Source organism: Mya arenaria, chromosome 13, assembly GCF_026914265.1.
Source record: "Mya arenaria isolate MELC-2E11 chromosome 13, ASM2691426v1".
NCBI lineage: Eukaryota > Metazoa > Mollusca > Bivalvia > Myida > Myidae > Mya > Mya arenaria.
This window is the reverse complement of record NC_069134.1, coordinates 44,792,457-44,805,610: the sequence shown is the minus strand read 5'-3', so window position 1 is coordinate 44,805,610 and position 13,154 is coordinate 44,792,457. Positions and strand designations below refer to the sequence as shown.

Below are 13,154 nucleotides of genomic sequence, written 5' to 3'. Positions count from 1 at the left end.
TGAGCCCAACGGTAACAAAATCACCAGGTTGAAAGGCTGTATCTTGTTGGGATGTTGTTGCTGCTGTCTCTTCTATTTTTCTCCTCTTGGCTTTTGGTTGCTTGGTCTCCGATTTTCTTTTCAAAGTTATTTGTTTCTGTCCTTTTGTTTGTTCTTTGCAGGTTGCTTTAGGCTGCTCCTTGTTAGATGGTTGTTTCTTCTTTACATTTGGTTTTTCGTGGACTTTACTAATAACATCAAGGTTTCTTTTCTCCCACTTATTAACTATGTCTACATTCTCACATTTTGATGTTACACCATTCACACAAGCATCACAGTAACAACTAAGTTTCCTTGAGTTCAGCTCATAGTCTTTACCAACAGACTTAACAGAGTGCAGCTTCCGTGTTCCAGTTAATGTTTGTACATTTGTTTCTGGTCGGTTTCTATTCACATTTTCAACAAATACAAATTCTCTTCTCGACAGAGTGCTTTTTACAGTGTCCACTACTTCCATATTCAGAGTTTCTTGACAAAATTGGTAAACGTCTTCAGCATTACCAAGAACTTTCCTGTTACTTATTACAGCACGATAACAAGCATTCTTTACCGTTGCGCCCAACCCATCACAGACATTCTTTCCATGAGACGTTTCAAAGTAGTTTCGAGTCATTTTGGGCTGCTTTCTGAGACTGATATCAGCAAACGCCTTTTTCCCCTTGTACTGGGCTGCACACCCATCAGTCCACTCGTGGAGTTCACCAATCTTCACCCCTCTGCTTTCTAGTAATTTAATGGCTTGATTCTCGAAGACAATTGCTAAATCCGCATCATGTTTGGTTTCTTCACTTATTCCAATGATGGCATGTTTTACTGTAACATCTTTGTCATCAAGACGTTCTTTATAGTAGCACATCATTGGATGTACAGTTACCTGGTTTCTATCAAAGAACCCTGACTGCACTTCACTTTGGAAGACACATGCATAGTTCTCACTGAAATCCATTACCATGGCTACAGATCCCTTTGTTAATTTCTCTACACATACACCCATTTGTTTCTGTTGCCAGGATGCTCTAAATGCATGCTCTGGGTACACCATCATGTCTTTCTCTAAAGCTGTCAAAAACACTTTGAAATCAGCTTCTTTGGGCACACAAGAAACGCAGCGCTTTACTTTGTCATATTTCTTTATTTCAATGCTTTCCCATTGATACCATGACACCATCCCATCTCTGTTCTTTTCTTCCATAGTCGCCAAATACTTTTGAAGGCCTTGTACTCCACATTTTTCACAATTTCTTGACACACATTTTAAAGATGGCTCTTGTTCATAGCTGCAGAATGTTGCATCACTCAGACTCTTCTTATCAATCTTAATGTCTTCTGTCATGTCAGTCTCTTTTACAACTCGTTTCAATGTTGTAAGTGCTTCTACTTTCAGGGCTACATTACAACAAGTCTGGCACAGGCATGACCGTCTGCTTGTCTCGGACACTTTCTTTACATTAACTGGTTTTAGTTTGCTGAATGATGTAAGTCCTATTTTATGATTGGGGTTTCTTGTTTTGTATAACTTGTGTGCTTCTTCTAGTGTCATTGTCATCACACAGTCTGAGTTTTGATTCTAACAACATCACGTTTGGATGGCACCTCTCTGCCAATTTCAGCACTCAGGTAGAACTCTTTCACTGATTGTTTCACATGATCACTTATCACATCACATCTTGTTTTTCTCTGTTTCTTTTTCCACCATTCATTTCTCATCTTCCTTGTCTTGTAAGACACATTGAACTATTTACTAACTGTGATCTTTTTGTATTTCCTTAGTACTGATTCACGTATTACATCATATGCATGTTTCTTTTCTCTGTCTTTTCGAACACCAATGTTTACTTCGGAAATACTTTCTTTCAAGGAATTCACTATAGCATCTGCTACTTTAAGTTTCTTCTTACAAGCTGGTGTCATTGTTACTCCTTGGTCAGAAAGTACTTTGGATGTTGAAGGTGACTCAATAAGCTTCTTTAAAATGGCGGCTTTCTTCTTTGGTGTCCTAGGCAGAATGCCTTTCACCATTTGCGCTCGTCTGTATACTGTTGCACGGGATAAGTTACTTTTGTTCTGTCTGCTTTCTCCATGACTGTCATTTTCATCAACTGTGTTAACAATTGGAATTGTAGGAGACTTAAGTTTAATTCGCATTCTCCAGGCTTGTGTTCGCTTCACAGCTTTTTTCTTTTTTTCTTCCAGAGCCGGTTTCTTACTCTTTTTAACACCAGGATCTTCAGAAGAACATGTTGTTTTCATCTTTTTTCTCTGTCTGTATCTTTTCATTTCTTCAGCTTTTTTCTTTCTTAAGGAGGCTTTTAATTCAGGATCTGAATTGGCCATGAGTTTCACTTTCATTCGAGCTTCCTTCTTTCTTTCTGTGTCTTTCTTTTTGATTTCAGAATATTTTGTGGAGTTTTCTGTTTTCTGACGCATTCTCCATGCCTTGACTTTCAGCCTGTTTTTCTCCTTTTGCTTCTTTTCTATGTCTTCATTCTTTTCAGCATTCATTTCAGCATTTTTTTCAAGTTTCCGGGATCGCAGTGATGATTTTCGGCTCTCTTCTGTAAGAAGACATTCTGAATATTAATTAACCTTAAACGGTTGGGTTCAATGTATACCTTAGAATATTAATATATATGGTATATAAATCTTCATATAAAGACAGGTTTTGTGAAAAGAAAAACCTCAAAAGGTATAAATGTCCCTATATGGTTCAATTGTATTGTTTCTGTTCATAAAAATGTTTTTGAACATACTTACAGTAGACTTAGAAACAAGTGGCCGTATTTTGTAGAGTCTGTAACCTGAGTACAAGTACAAATCAAATATTACTTAAGCTTCAATTCTGTACATTTAACAAGTATCCACTGTGTCTGTGATCTGTATATTATAACACTGATTGTATTCATTGGCATACACGCCAATCTTTAAGTAAAAATATTTCATCTCGGCTCCGTAATAGGCTACACAAAATGAAATTGTGTGTCATACTGTCATAGGATTTCCATTAAACAACCTGTTAAGACCATTTTAGTTTGTTATATGTTGGGCATGGCAATTTCAACAAATAAGCATCACAACATGTGCATTTCATGTGGACAATTGCATTAATTCAGGGCATCATGTACAGACATATGGTTTTGGTTACGGACCCTACGTAACATAGCATGGAATGTTTAGATAAGGATAATACATACCTAGAGCATCACTGGAACCAACACCTTAAGTGTTTTCCATTTGAAAGGACTTCTTGCTGGAATCTGACCGACTATTACCCAAAATAAGCCATTTTCTTAGCTGATTCCATCATTACAGCTGGACTGTTATATTTCTTAGAAAGGCGGTTGTTTTGGATGATGCAATAATTCATCACAAATATTGTTGCATCAGCCGTTTTATTGGTATTTTCCAATAGTTAAAAGATGATGCAATATTGCACAATAAAAAAATTGCTTTTACCATGAAAAAATATAAGGAAATATGCTATTGAAAACAATGGAAATTTCAAATCAAAATTTGAAGGCAGATTTTGTAGTGTCCGTAACATTAAATATGTAAAAAAATGCAACTTAAAATCAAAATATTCCAAAAATATTTCAGCCATTAAACATACTCATACAGAGGTTTTTATTTGTGGAATGCCACATTTCTGTCATTAATACATATGTAGATACAAACCCATGGTTACGGACTCTACAGATTTTTTAACCCTGAAAATCTTACAGGTGAACCTCCTTCTTTTTAAGAATGTGAATCATGAATGCCCAAAGCAACAAAAAATTGGAAGTTTGATTAATAATCAGTCTTACAAAACAGTTATCACTTGTAAATGGGTGAATTTTCAATGTTTTTCATGCATATAACAAGGGATACTTATTGTGATTTTGAAAAATTGGCAAAAGCACCACTTTATGTTAATAAGTCATATTTTCTGTAATAATTTGTCTATTTTCTTGATTTACCCACCAAAATTTAGCACTTGAAATTTTCTATAAGCTGAGGTAATGCAGTTTTTCCAAATCATCATGCAAAATAGATATATAACAGTTTGAATATATAAAAAAATCAAATGAGACAGCATAACGCTTGAAAATGGCCATTTTTGGGATATGTTTTTTGCTGTTACTCGAATACAAATTGATATTTTCACTTGAAATTTGGAGGCCAGCAGGAGTGGACTAGGTTACATGCTTTGGCTGCAAAGAATTAAGTTTGAAATCACACACTTTCCTTCAATCTATGTATAACAACCAAAAAATATAAAATGGACAAATACCGTGTTTTAGCCGATTAGCAATCAATTGTATAAAACTGGTTATACATGAACTGGTTTGGTCAAAGTTAGACAAAATGTACATTGATTGGTCAATATTTATGCAATTATTATAACCAACCAATAAAATCTATTAAACGTGAAATTTTCAGTTTTATGCAATTGGCGTGAGGTTTCTATTGTTCGCGTTAATGAAATGACACCTCAAAAATTCGACAAATTAAAAAAAAAAATCAACAAATTAAAGAATAGAAAAAACAAACAAACACAAAACAATTCATGAAATTAAACTCATTTCGTTTTCGTTGGATTATGGCCGAGAAAAAATGGAGCGGATGGGCGAAATAGAACTAAGTATACAAAACAGATGGTTCCATTTTGTTTAAAAACAGGAGTGGTTGATGATGATCCTTAACATTTATTTAAACTCAAATCTCTTTCTAAATGTAAGTTTAAAGAAATACCACACAGGGTAGTCAGTTTATATAATTGAAATTCTTACCTCCTTCCGGAAAAGGCGAATCCATGTAATAAAATAACTATTACATCAAAAAGATCACATGAGTTCCATGCACAGGTTTTTACTATGTAGACAGACCGTGCACTCAATCAATATGCTGTTCACAAAGTACTCAATGATGAATTAATCTCTATAACGTACAAAGTCCCCATGCTTAATAGTATTTTTATCAATTCAATTAAGACCCATACTCCAACAATTAGTAACACCATTGTCATAGCGTTTGTTACACGTGTGCGTTATTTTTCACTTGTAACGTGTATTAAATCAATATAATGAAAACTACAGGGACAAAACCAGTTGCACCACAGACACATCACCCCGGCATGCATCAAAATATCGCTATCAATACATGTTGTGGTATGTGCCTTGGATCGGTCAGTGAAACAGGGGTACACTCCCTACACGTGTCCGAGCAGTTATCAATACATCGATACATGTTGTGGTAAGTGCCTTGGATCGGCCAGTGAAACAGGGGTACACTCCCTACACTTGTCCGAGCAGTTATCAATACATGTTGTGGTTAGTGCCTTGGATCAGTCAGTGAAACAGGGTTACACTCCCTACACGTGTCCGAGCAGTTATCCATACATCGATACATGTTGCGGTTAGTGCCTTGGATCGGCTAGCGAAACAGGGGTACACTCCCTACACGTGTCCATGCAGTTATCAATACATGTTGTGGTTAGTGCCTTGGAATGGTCAGTGAAACCGGGGTACACTCCATACACGTGTCCGAGCAGTTATCCATACATGTTGTGGTTAGTGTCTTGGATTGGCCAGTGAAACAGGGGGACACTCCCTACACGTGTCCGAGCAGTTATCAATACATGTTGTGGTTAGTGTCTTAGATCGGCCGGCGAAACAGGGGTACACTCCCTACACGTGTCCGAGCAGTTATCAATACATGTTGTGGTTAGTGTCTTGGATCTGCCAGTGAAACAGGGGTACACTCCCTACACGTGTCCGAACAGTCATCGATACATGTTGTGGTTAGTGTATTGGATCGGCCAGTGAAACAGGGGGACACTCCCTACACGTGTCCGAGCAGTTATCAATACATGTTGTGGTTAGTGTCTTGGATCGGCCAGTGAAACAGGGGGACACTCCCTACACGTGTCCGAGCAGTTATCAATACATGTTGTGGTTAGTGTCTTGGATCGGCCAGTGAAACAGGGAGACATTCCCTACACGTGTCCGAGCAGTTATCAATACATGTTGTGGTTAGTGTCTTGGATCGGCCGGCGAAACAGGGGTACACTCCCTACACGTGTCCGAACAGTTATCAATACATGTTGTGGTTAGTGTCTTGGGTCGGCCAGTGAAACAGGGGTACACTCCCTACACGTGTCCGAACAGTCATCGATACATGTTGTGGTTAGTGTCTTGGATCGGCCAGTGAAACAGGGGGACACTCCCTACACGTGTCCGAACAGTCATCGATACATGTTGTGGTTAGTGTCTTGGGTCGGCCAGTGAAACAGGGGGACACTCCCTACATGTGTCCGAGCAGTTATCGATACATGTTGTGGTTAGTGCCTTGGATCGGCCAGTGAAACAGGGGGACACTCCCTACATGTGTCCGAGCAGTCATCGATACATGTTGTGGTTAGTGTCTTTGATCGGCCAGTGTAACAGGGGTACACTCCCTACACGTGTCCGAGCAGTTATCAATACATGTTGTGGTTAGTGTCTTGGATCGGCCAGTGAAACAGGGGTACACTCCCTACACGTGTCCGAACAGTTATCAATACATATTGTGGTTAGTGTCTTGGATCGGCCAGTGAAACAGGGGTACACTCCCTACACGTGTCCGAACAGTTATCAATACATGTTGTGGTTAGTGTCTTGGATCGGCCAGTGAAACAGGGGGACACTCCCTACACGTGTCCGAGCAGTTATCAATACATGTTGTGGTTAGTGTCTTGGATCGGCCAGTGAAACAGGGGTACACCCCCTACACGTGTCCGAACAGTCATCGATACATGTTGTGGTTAGTGTCTTGGATCGGCCAGTGAAACAGGGGTACACTCCCTACACGTGTCCGAACAGTTATCAATACATGTTGTGGTTAGTGTCTTGGATTGGCCAGTGAAACAGGGGGACACTCCCTACACGTGTCCGAACAGTCATCAATACATCGAAACATCGTGTGGTTAGTGTCTTGGATCGGCCAGTGAAACAGGGGTACACTCCCTACACGTGTCCGAGCAGTTATCAATACATGTTGTGGTTAGTGCCTTGGGTCTGCCAGTGAAACAGGGGGACACTCCCTACACGTGTCCGAACAGTCATCAATACATGTTGTGGTTAGTGTCTTGGATCGGCCAGTGAAACAGGGGGACACTCACTACATGTGTCCGAACAGTTATCAATACATCGATACATGTTGTGGTTAGTGTTTTGGATCGGCCAGTGAAACAGGGGTACACTCCCTACATGTGTCCGAACAGTTATCAATACATCGATACATGTTGTGGTTAGTGTCTTGGATCGGCAGGTGAAACAAGGGGACACTCCCTACATGTGTCCGAACAGTTATCAATACATCGATACATGTTGTGGGTAGTGTCTTGGATCGGCCAGTGGGACAGGGGGACACTCCCTACACGTGTCCGAGCAGTTATCAATACATGTTGTGGTTAGTGTCTTGGATCGGCCAGTGAAACAGGGGTACACTCCCTACACTTGTCCGAACAGTTATCAATACATGTTGTGGTTAGTGTCTTGGATCGGCCAGTGAAACAGGGGTACACTCCCGACATGTGTCCGAGCAGCTATCAATACATGTTGTGGTTAGTGTCTTGGATCGGCCAGTGAAACAGGGGGACACTCCCTACACGTGTCCGAGCAGTTATCAATACATGTTGTGGTTAGTGTCTAGGATCGGCCAGTGAAACAGGGGGACACTCCCTACACGTGTCCGAGCAGTTATCAATACATGTTGTGGTTAGTGTCTTGGATCGGCCGGCGAAACAGGGGTACACTCCCTACACGTGTCCGAGCAGTTATCAATACATGTTGTGGTTAGTGTCTTGGATCGGCCAGTGAAACAGGGGTACACTCCCTACATGTGTCCGAACAGTTATCAATACATCGATACATGTTGTGGTTAGTGTCTTGGATCGGCAGGTGAAACAAGGGGACACTCCCTACATGTGTCCGAACAGTTATCAATACATCGATACATGTTGTGGGTAGTGTCTTGGATCGGCCAGTGGGACAGGGGGACACTCCCTACACGTGTCCGAGCAGTTATCAATACATGTTGTGGTTAGTGTCTTGGATCGGCCAGTGAAACAGGGGTACACTCCCTACACTTGTCCGAACAGTTATCAATACATGTTGTGGTTAGTGTCTTGGATCGGCCAGTGAAACAGGGGTACACTCCCGACATGTGTCCGAGCAGCTATCAATACATGTTGTGGTTAGTGTCTTGGATCGGCCAGTGAAACAGGGGGACACTCCCTACACGTGTCCGAGCAGTTATCAATACATGTTGTGGTTAGTGTCTTGGATCGGCCAGTGAAACAGGGGGACACTCCCTACACGTGTCCGAGCAGTTATCAATACATGTTGTGGTTAGTGTCTTGGATCGGCCGGCGAAACAGGGGTACACTCCCTACACGTGTCCGAGCAGTTATCAATACATGTTGTGGTTAGTGTCTTGGATCGGCCAGTGAAACAGGGGTACACTCCCTACACGTGTCCGAGCAGTTATCAATACATGGTGTGGTTAGTGTCTTGGATCGGCCAGTGAAACAGGGGTACACTCCCTACACGTGTCCGAGCAGTTATCAATACATGTTGTGGTTAGTGTCTTGGATCGGCCAGTGAAACAGGGGTACACTCCCTACACGTGTCCGAACAGTCATCAATACATGTTGTGGTTAGTGTCTTGGGTCGGCCAGTGAAACAGTGGGACACTCCCTACACGTGTCCGAACAGTTATCAATACATCAATACATGGTGTGGTTAGTGTCTTGGATCGGCCAGTGAAACAGGGGTACACTCCCTACATGTGTCCGAACAGTCATCGATACATGTTGTGGTTAGTGTCTTGGATCGGCCAGTGACACAGGGGTACACTCCCTACACGTGTCCGAACAGTTATCAATACATGTTGTGGTTAGTGTCTTGGATCGGCCAGTGAAACAGGGGGACACTCCCTACACGTGTCCGAGCAGTTATCAATACATGTTGTGGTTAGTGTCTTGGATCGGCCAGTGAAACAGGGGGACACTCCCTACATGTGTCCGAGCAGTTATCAATACATGTTGTGGTTAGTGTCTTGGATCGGCCAGTGAAACAGGGGTACACTCCCTACACGTGTCCGAACAGTCATCGATACATGTTGTGGTTAGTGTCTTGGATCGGCCAGTGAAACAGGGGGACACTCCCTACACGTGTCCTAACAGTTACCAATACATGTTGTGGTTAGTGTCTTGGATCGGCCAGTGAAACAGGGTGACACTCCCTACACGTGTCCGAACAGTCATCAATACATCGATACATGGTGTGGTTAGTGTCTTGGATCGGCCAGTGAAACAGGGGTACACTCCCTACACGTGTCCGAGCAGTTATCAATACATGTTGTGGTTAGTGCCTTGGGTCTGCCAGTGAAACAGTGGGACACTCCCTAAACGTGTCCGAACAGTCATCAATACATGTTGTGGTTAGTGTCTTGGATCGGCCAGTGAAACAGGGGGACACTCCCTACATGTGTCCGAACAGTTATCAATACATCAATACATGTTGTGGTTAGTGTCTTGGATCGGCCAGTGAAACAGGGGTACACTCCCTACACTTGTCCGAGCAGTTATCAATACATGTTGTGGTTAGTGTCTTGGATCGGCCAGTGAAACAGGGGGACACTCCCTACATGTGTCCGAACAGTTATCAATACATCGATACATGTTGTGGTTAGTGTCTTGGATCGGCCAGTGAAACAGGGGGACACTCCCTACACGCGTCCGAGCAGTTATCAATACATGTTGTGGTTAGTGTCTTGGATCGGCCAGTGAAACAGGGGTACACTCCCTACACTTGTCCGAGCAGTTATCAATACATGTTGTGGTTAGTGTCTTGGATCGGCCAGTGAAACAGGGGGACACTCCCTACACGTGTCCGAACAGTCATCAATACATGTTGTGGTTAGTGTCTTGGATCGGCCAGTGAAACAGGGGTACACTCCCTACACGTGTCCGAACAGTCATCGATACATGTTGTGGTTAGTGTCTTGGATCGGCCAGTGACACAGGGGTACACTCCCTACACGTGTCCGAGCAGTTATCAATACATGTTGTGGTTAGTGTCTTGTATCGGCCAGTGAAACAGGGTGACACTCCCTACATGTGTCCGAACAGTTATCAATACATCGATACATGGTGTGGTTAGTGTCTTGGATCGGCCAGTGAAACAGGGGTACACTCCCTACACGTGTCCGGACAGTTATCAATACATCAATACATGTTGTGGTTAGTGTCTTGGATCGGCCAGTAAAACAGGGGGACACTCCCTACATGTGTCCGAACAGTTATCAATACATCGATACATGGTGTGGTTAGTGTCTAGGATCGGCCAGTGAAACAGGGGGACACTCCCTACATGTGTACGAACAGTTATCAATACATCAATACATGGTGTGGTTAGTGTCTTGGATCGGCCAGTGAAACAGGGGGACACTCCCTACATGTGTCCGAACAGTTATCAATACATCAATACATGTTGTGGTTAGTGTCTTGGATCGGCCAGTGAAACAGGGGTACACTCCCTACACGTGTCCGAGCAGTTATCAATACATGTTGTGGTTAGTGTCTTGGATCGGCCAGTGAAACAGTGGTACACTCCATACACTTGTCCGAGCAGTTATCAATACATGTTGTGGTTAGTGTCTTGGATCGGCCAGTGAAACAGGGGGACACTCCATACACGTGTCCGAGCAGTTATCCATACATGTTGTGGTTAGTGTCTTGGATCGGCCAGTGAAACAGGGGGACACTCCCTACACTTGTCCGAGCAGTTATCAATACATGTTGTGGTTAGTGTCTTGGATCGGCCAGTGAAACAGGGGGACACTCCCTACACGTGTCCGAACAGTTATCAATACATGTTGTGGTTAGTGTCTTGGATCGGCCAGTGAAACAGGGGGACACTCCCTACACGTGTCCGAGCAGTTATCAATACATGTTGTGGTTAGTGTCTTGGATCGGCCAGTGAAACAGGGGTACACTCCCTACACGTGTCCGAACAGTCATCGATACATGTTGTGGTTAGTGTCTTGGGTCGGCCAGTGAAACAGGGGTACACTCCCTACACGTGTCCGAGCAGTTATCAATACATGTTGTGGTTAGTGCCTTGGATCGGCCAGTGAAACAGGGGTACACTCCCTACACGTGTCCGAGCAGTTATCAATACATCGATACATGGTGTGGTTAGTGTCTTGGATCGGCCGGCGAAACAGGGGTACACTCCCTACACGTGTCCGGACAGTTATCAATACATCAATACATGTTGTGGTTAGTGCCTTAGATCGGCCGGTGAAACAGGGGTACACTTCCTACACGTGTCTGAACAGTTATCCATACATGTTGTGGTTAGTGCCATGGATCGGTAAGTTTTAGTTTTGATATATACATACGTTTATAAAGTTGCATAGTAATGGTTTTAAACAGTCTTTTTTAATGATAGTCAATGTACATTTTTTGCACGCTGCCAATGAATACCACAACAAAAATTTTGCCTATATCTCTTTTTTGTTTTCGAAAAACAGATGAGCACGCCAAAAAATGTCCAACGTCAGCTTAAGGCTGCAAACTCACAGATTTTTGTTTTGACATTTTTTTTAAATTTTTGTCTGGGAACGAACCAAATTATGCGAGTAATATCAAAATAAATTGGTTTGTTCCCAGACAAAAAAATATATAAAAAATTGTCAAAACGTTCAATCTGTGAGAGTGCAGCTTTAAGCTGACGTTGGAATTCTTTTTGGCGAGCATGTGTTGATATCTGCTCAGACAAGTGAACGGAACGTACTCCTGTTTCCATTTTTGAACTTAAATATAAAAATCAGCGATCTATTTTTTGTCAGCAGTCTCATGTGACTGGTTTCCATGCATTAGATGCTCATTGCTTTTCTTCGTCAGTATGTCAAGGTCATCGTTAATATTGTTTCCGTTAAAACCATTCTTATAACTCAAAAACGGCTTGACAAAGGACCATGGAACTTTACTGTTAGCTGGGCAAATCGATTAACCTTGGAGGTCAAAACCTTAAAGGCCACTTATATGTCACGGTCATTGTTAATACATTTCTTTTTCATATATGTTAATGTAGTAGCACACGTCACATGTTTAGGGGTTACACTAATTTGCAAATAGATTATTCCTCAGAGAATATAACTGTAGAGTTCCTTCTGTACTTTGTTTTGACGTCCGTTCTAAAGGCCTTTACCAAAATATTCAACCGTATATTATACATGTAGTATGTAATGTCCAATCAAACAAACATTGGCCATGGCAGAGATTGCCCCTTATATAGTTTCACCAAATGTTTGTTTTTTCTAGATCAATTCGGTATTTAAATGTCGGTAGCTATTCGTTTAAAGACTTCATTAAACTATTTTGACAGTTGGCAGGTAAACTTTATTGTCAATAAGTTGTTCTAATGTATGACCTTAACCAGAGTTTATCTGCTAGTAATACGGCCAGTAATGGAAGCTATAAGCTGTTACGTCAACATGTCTTTAATAGTACTCTTCTAGTTTGTAACCTATTTGATCAACGTGACATGTAATAATTCCCTTACAAGGTTGTGAACCTTCCATATATTATACATGTATAATATATGGAAGGATAAAGTCAATATCTGTTGTCGAAATAGAAAGGCACTGCATTGATCTTATCTAACCGATCTCCTTTGCAGACTGCAATATACGCATTAATATAATTGATCCATTTTTAATAAAATAAACAACCAGCGGTGGTGGGTGGTGGTGGTGGTGGTGGTGGTAGTAGTAGTAGTAGTAGTAGTAGTAGTAGTAGTAGTAGTAGTAGTAGTAGTAGTAGTGGTAGTAGTGTTAGTGATGGTGGTGGTGGTGGTGGTGGTGGTAGTAGTAGTGGTAGTAGTGGTGGTGGTAGTGGTGGTGGTGGTAGTGGTAGTAGTGGTAGTAGTGGTAGTGGTAGTGGTAGTGGTGGTGGTGGTGGTGGTGGTGGTGGTAGAAGTGGTAGTGGTAGTGGGAGTGGGAGTGGGAGTGGTAGTGGTAGTGGTAGTGGTAGTGGTAGTAGTAGTAGTAGTAGAGTAGTAGTGGTGGTGGTGGTGGTGGTGGTG

General features: G+C 42.1%; 1 protein-coding gene across 1 annotated transcript; it reads right to left on the bottom strand.

The window, feature by feature from the left end:
- Positions 1-1,773: 1,773 nt before the first annotated feature.
- Positions 1,774-3,297, bottom strand: LOC128215296 (DNA ligase 1-like). Its single transcript, XM_052921998.1, has 2 exons — positions 3,231-3,297; positions 1,774-2,594 (listed from the first exon to the last, which is right to left on the bottom strand). Exon 2 carries the CDS (start codon positions 2,539-2,541, stop codon positions 1,774-1,776), a length of 768 nt encoding a protein of 255 aa, XP_052777958.1. The 5' UTR covers positions 2,542-2,594; positions 3,231-3,297.
- Between the last annotated feature and the right edge of the window lie 9,857 nt (positions 3,298-13,154).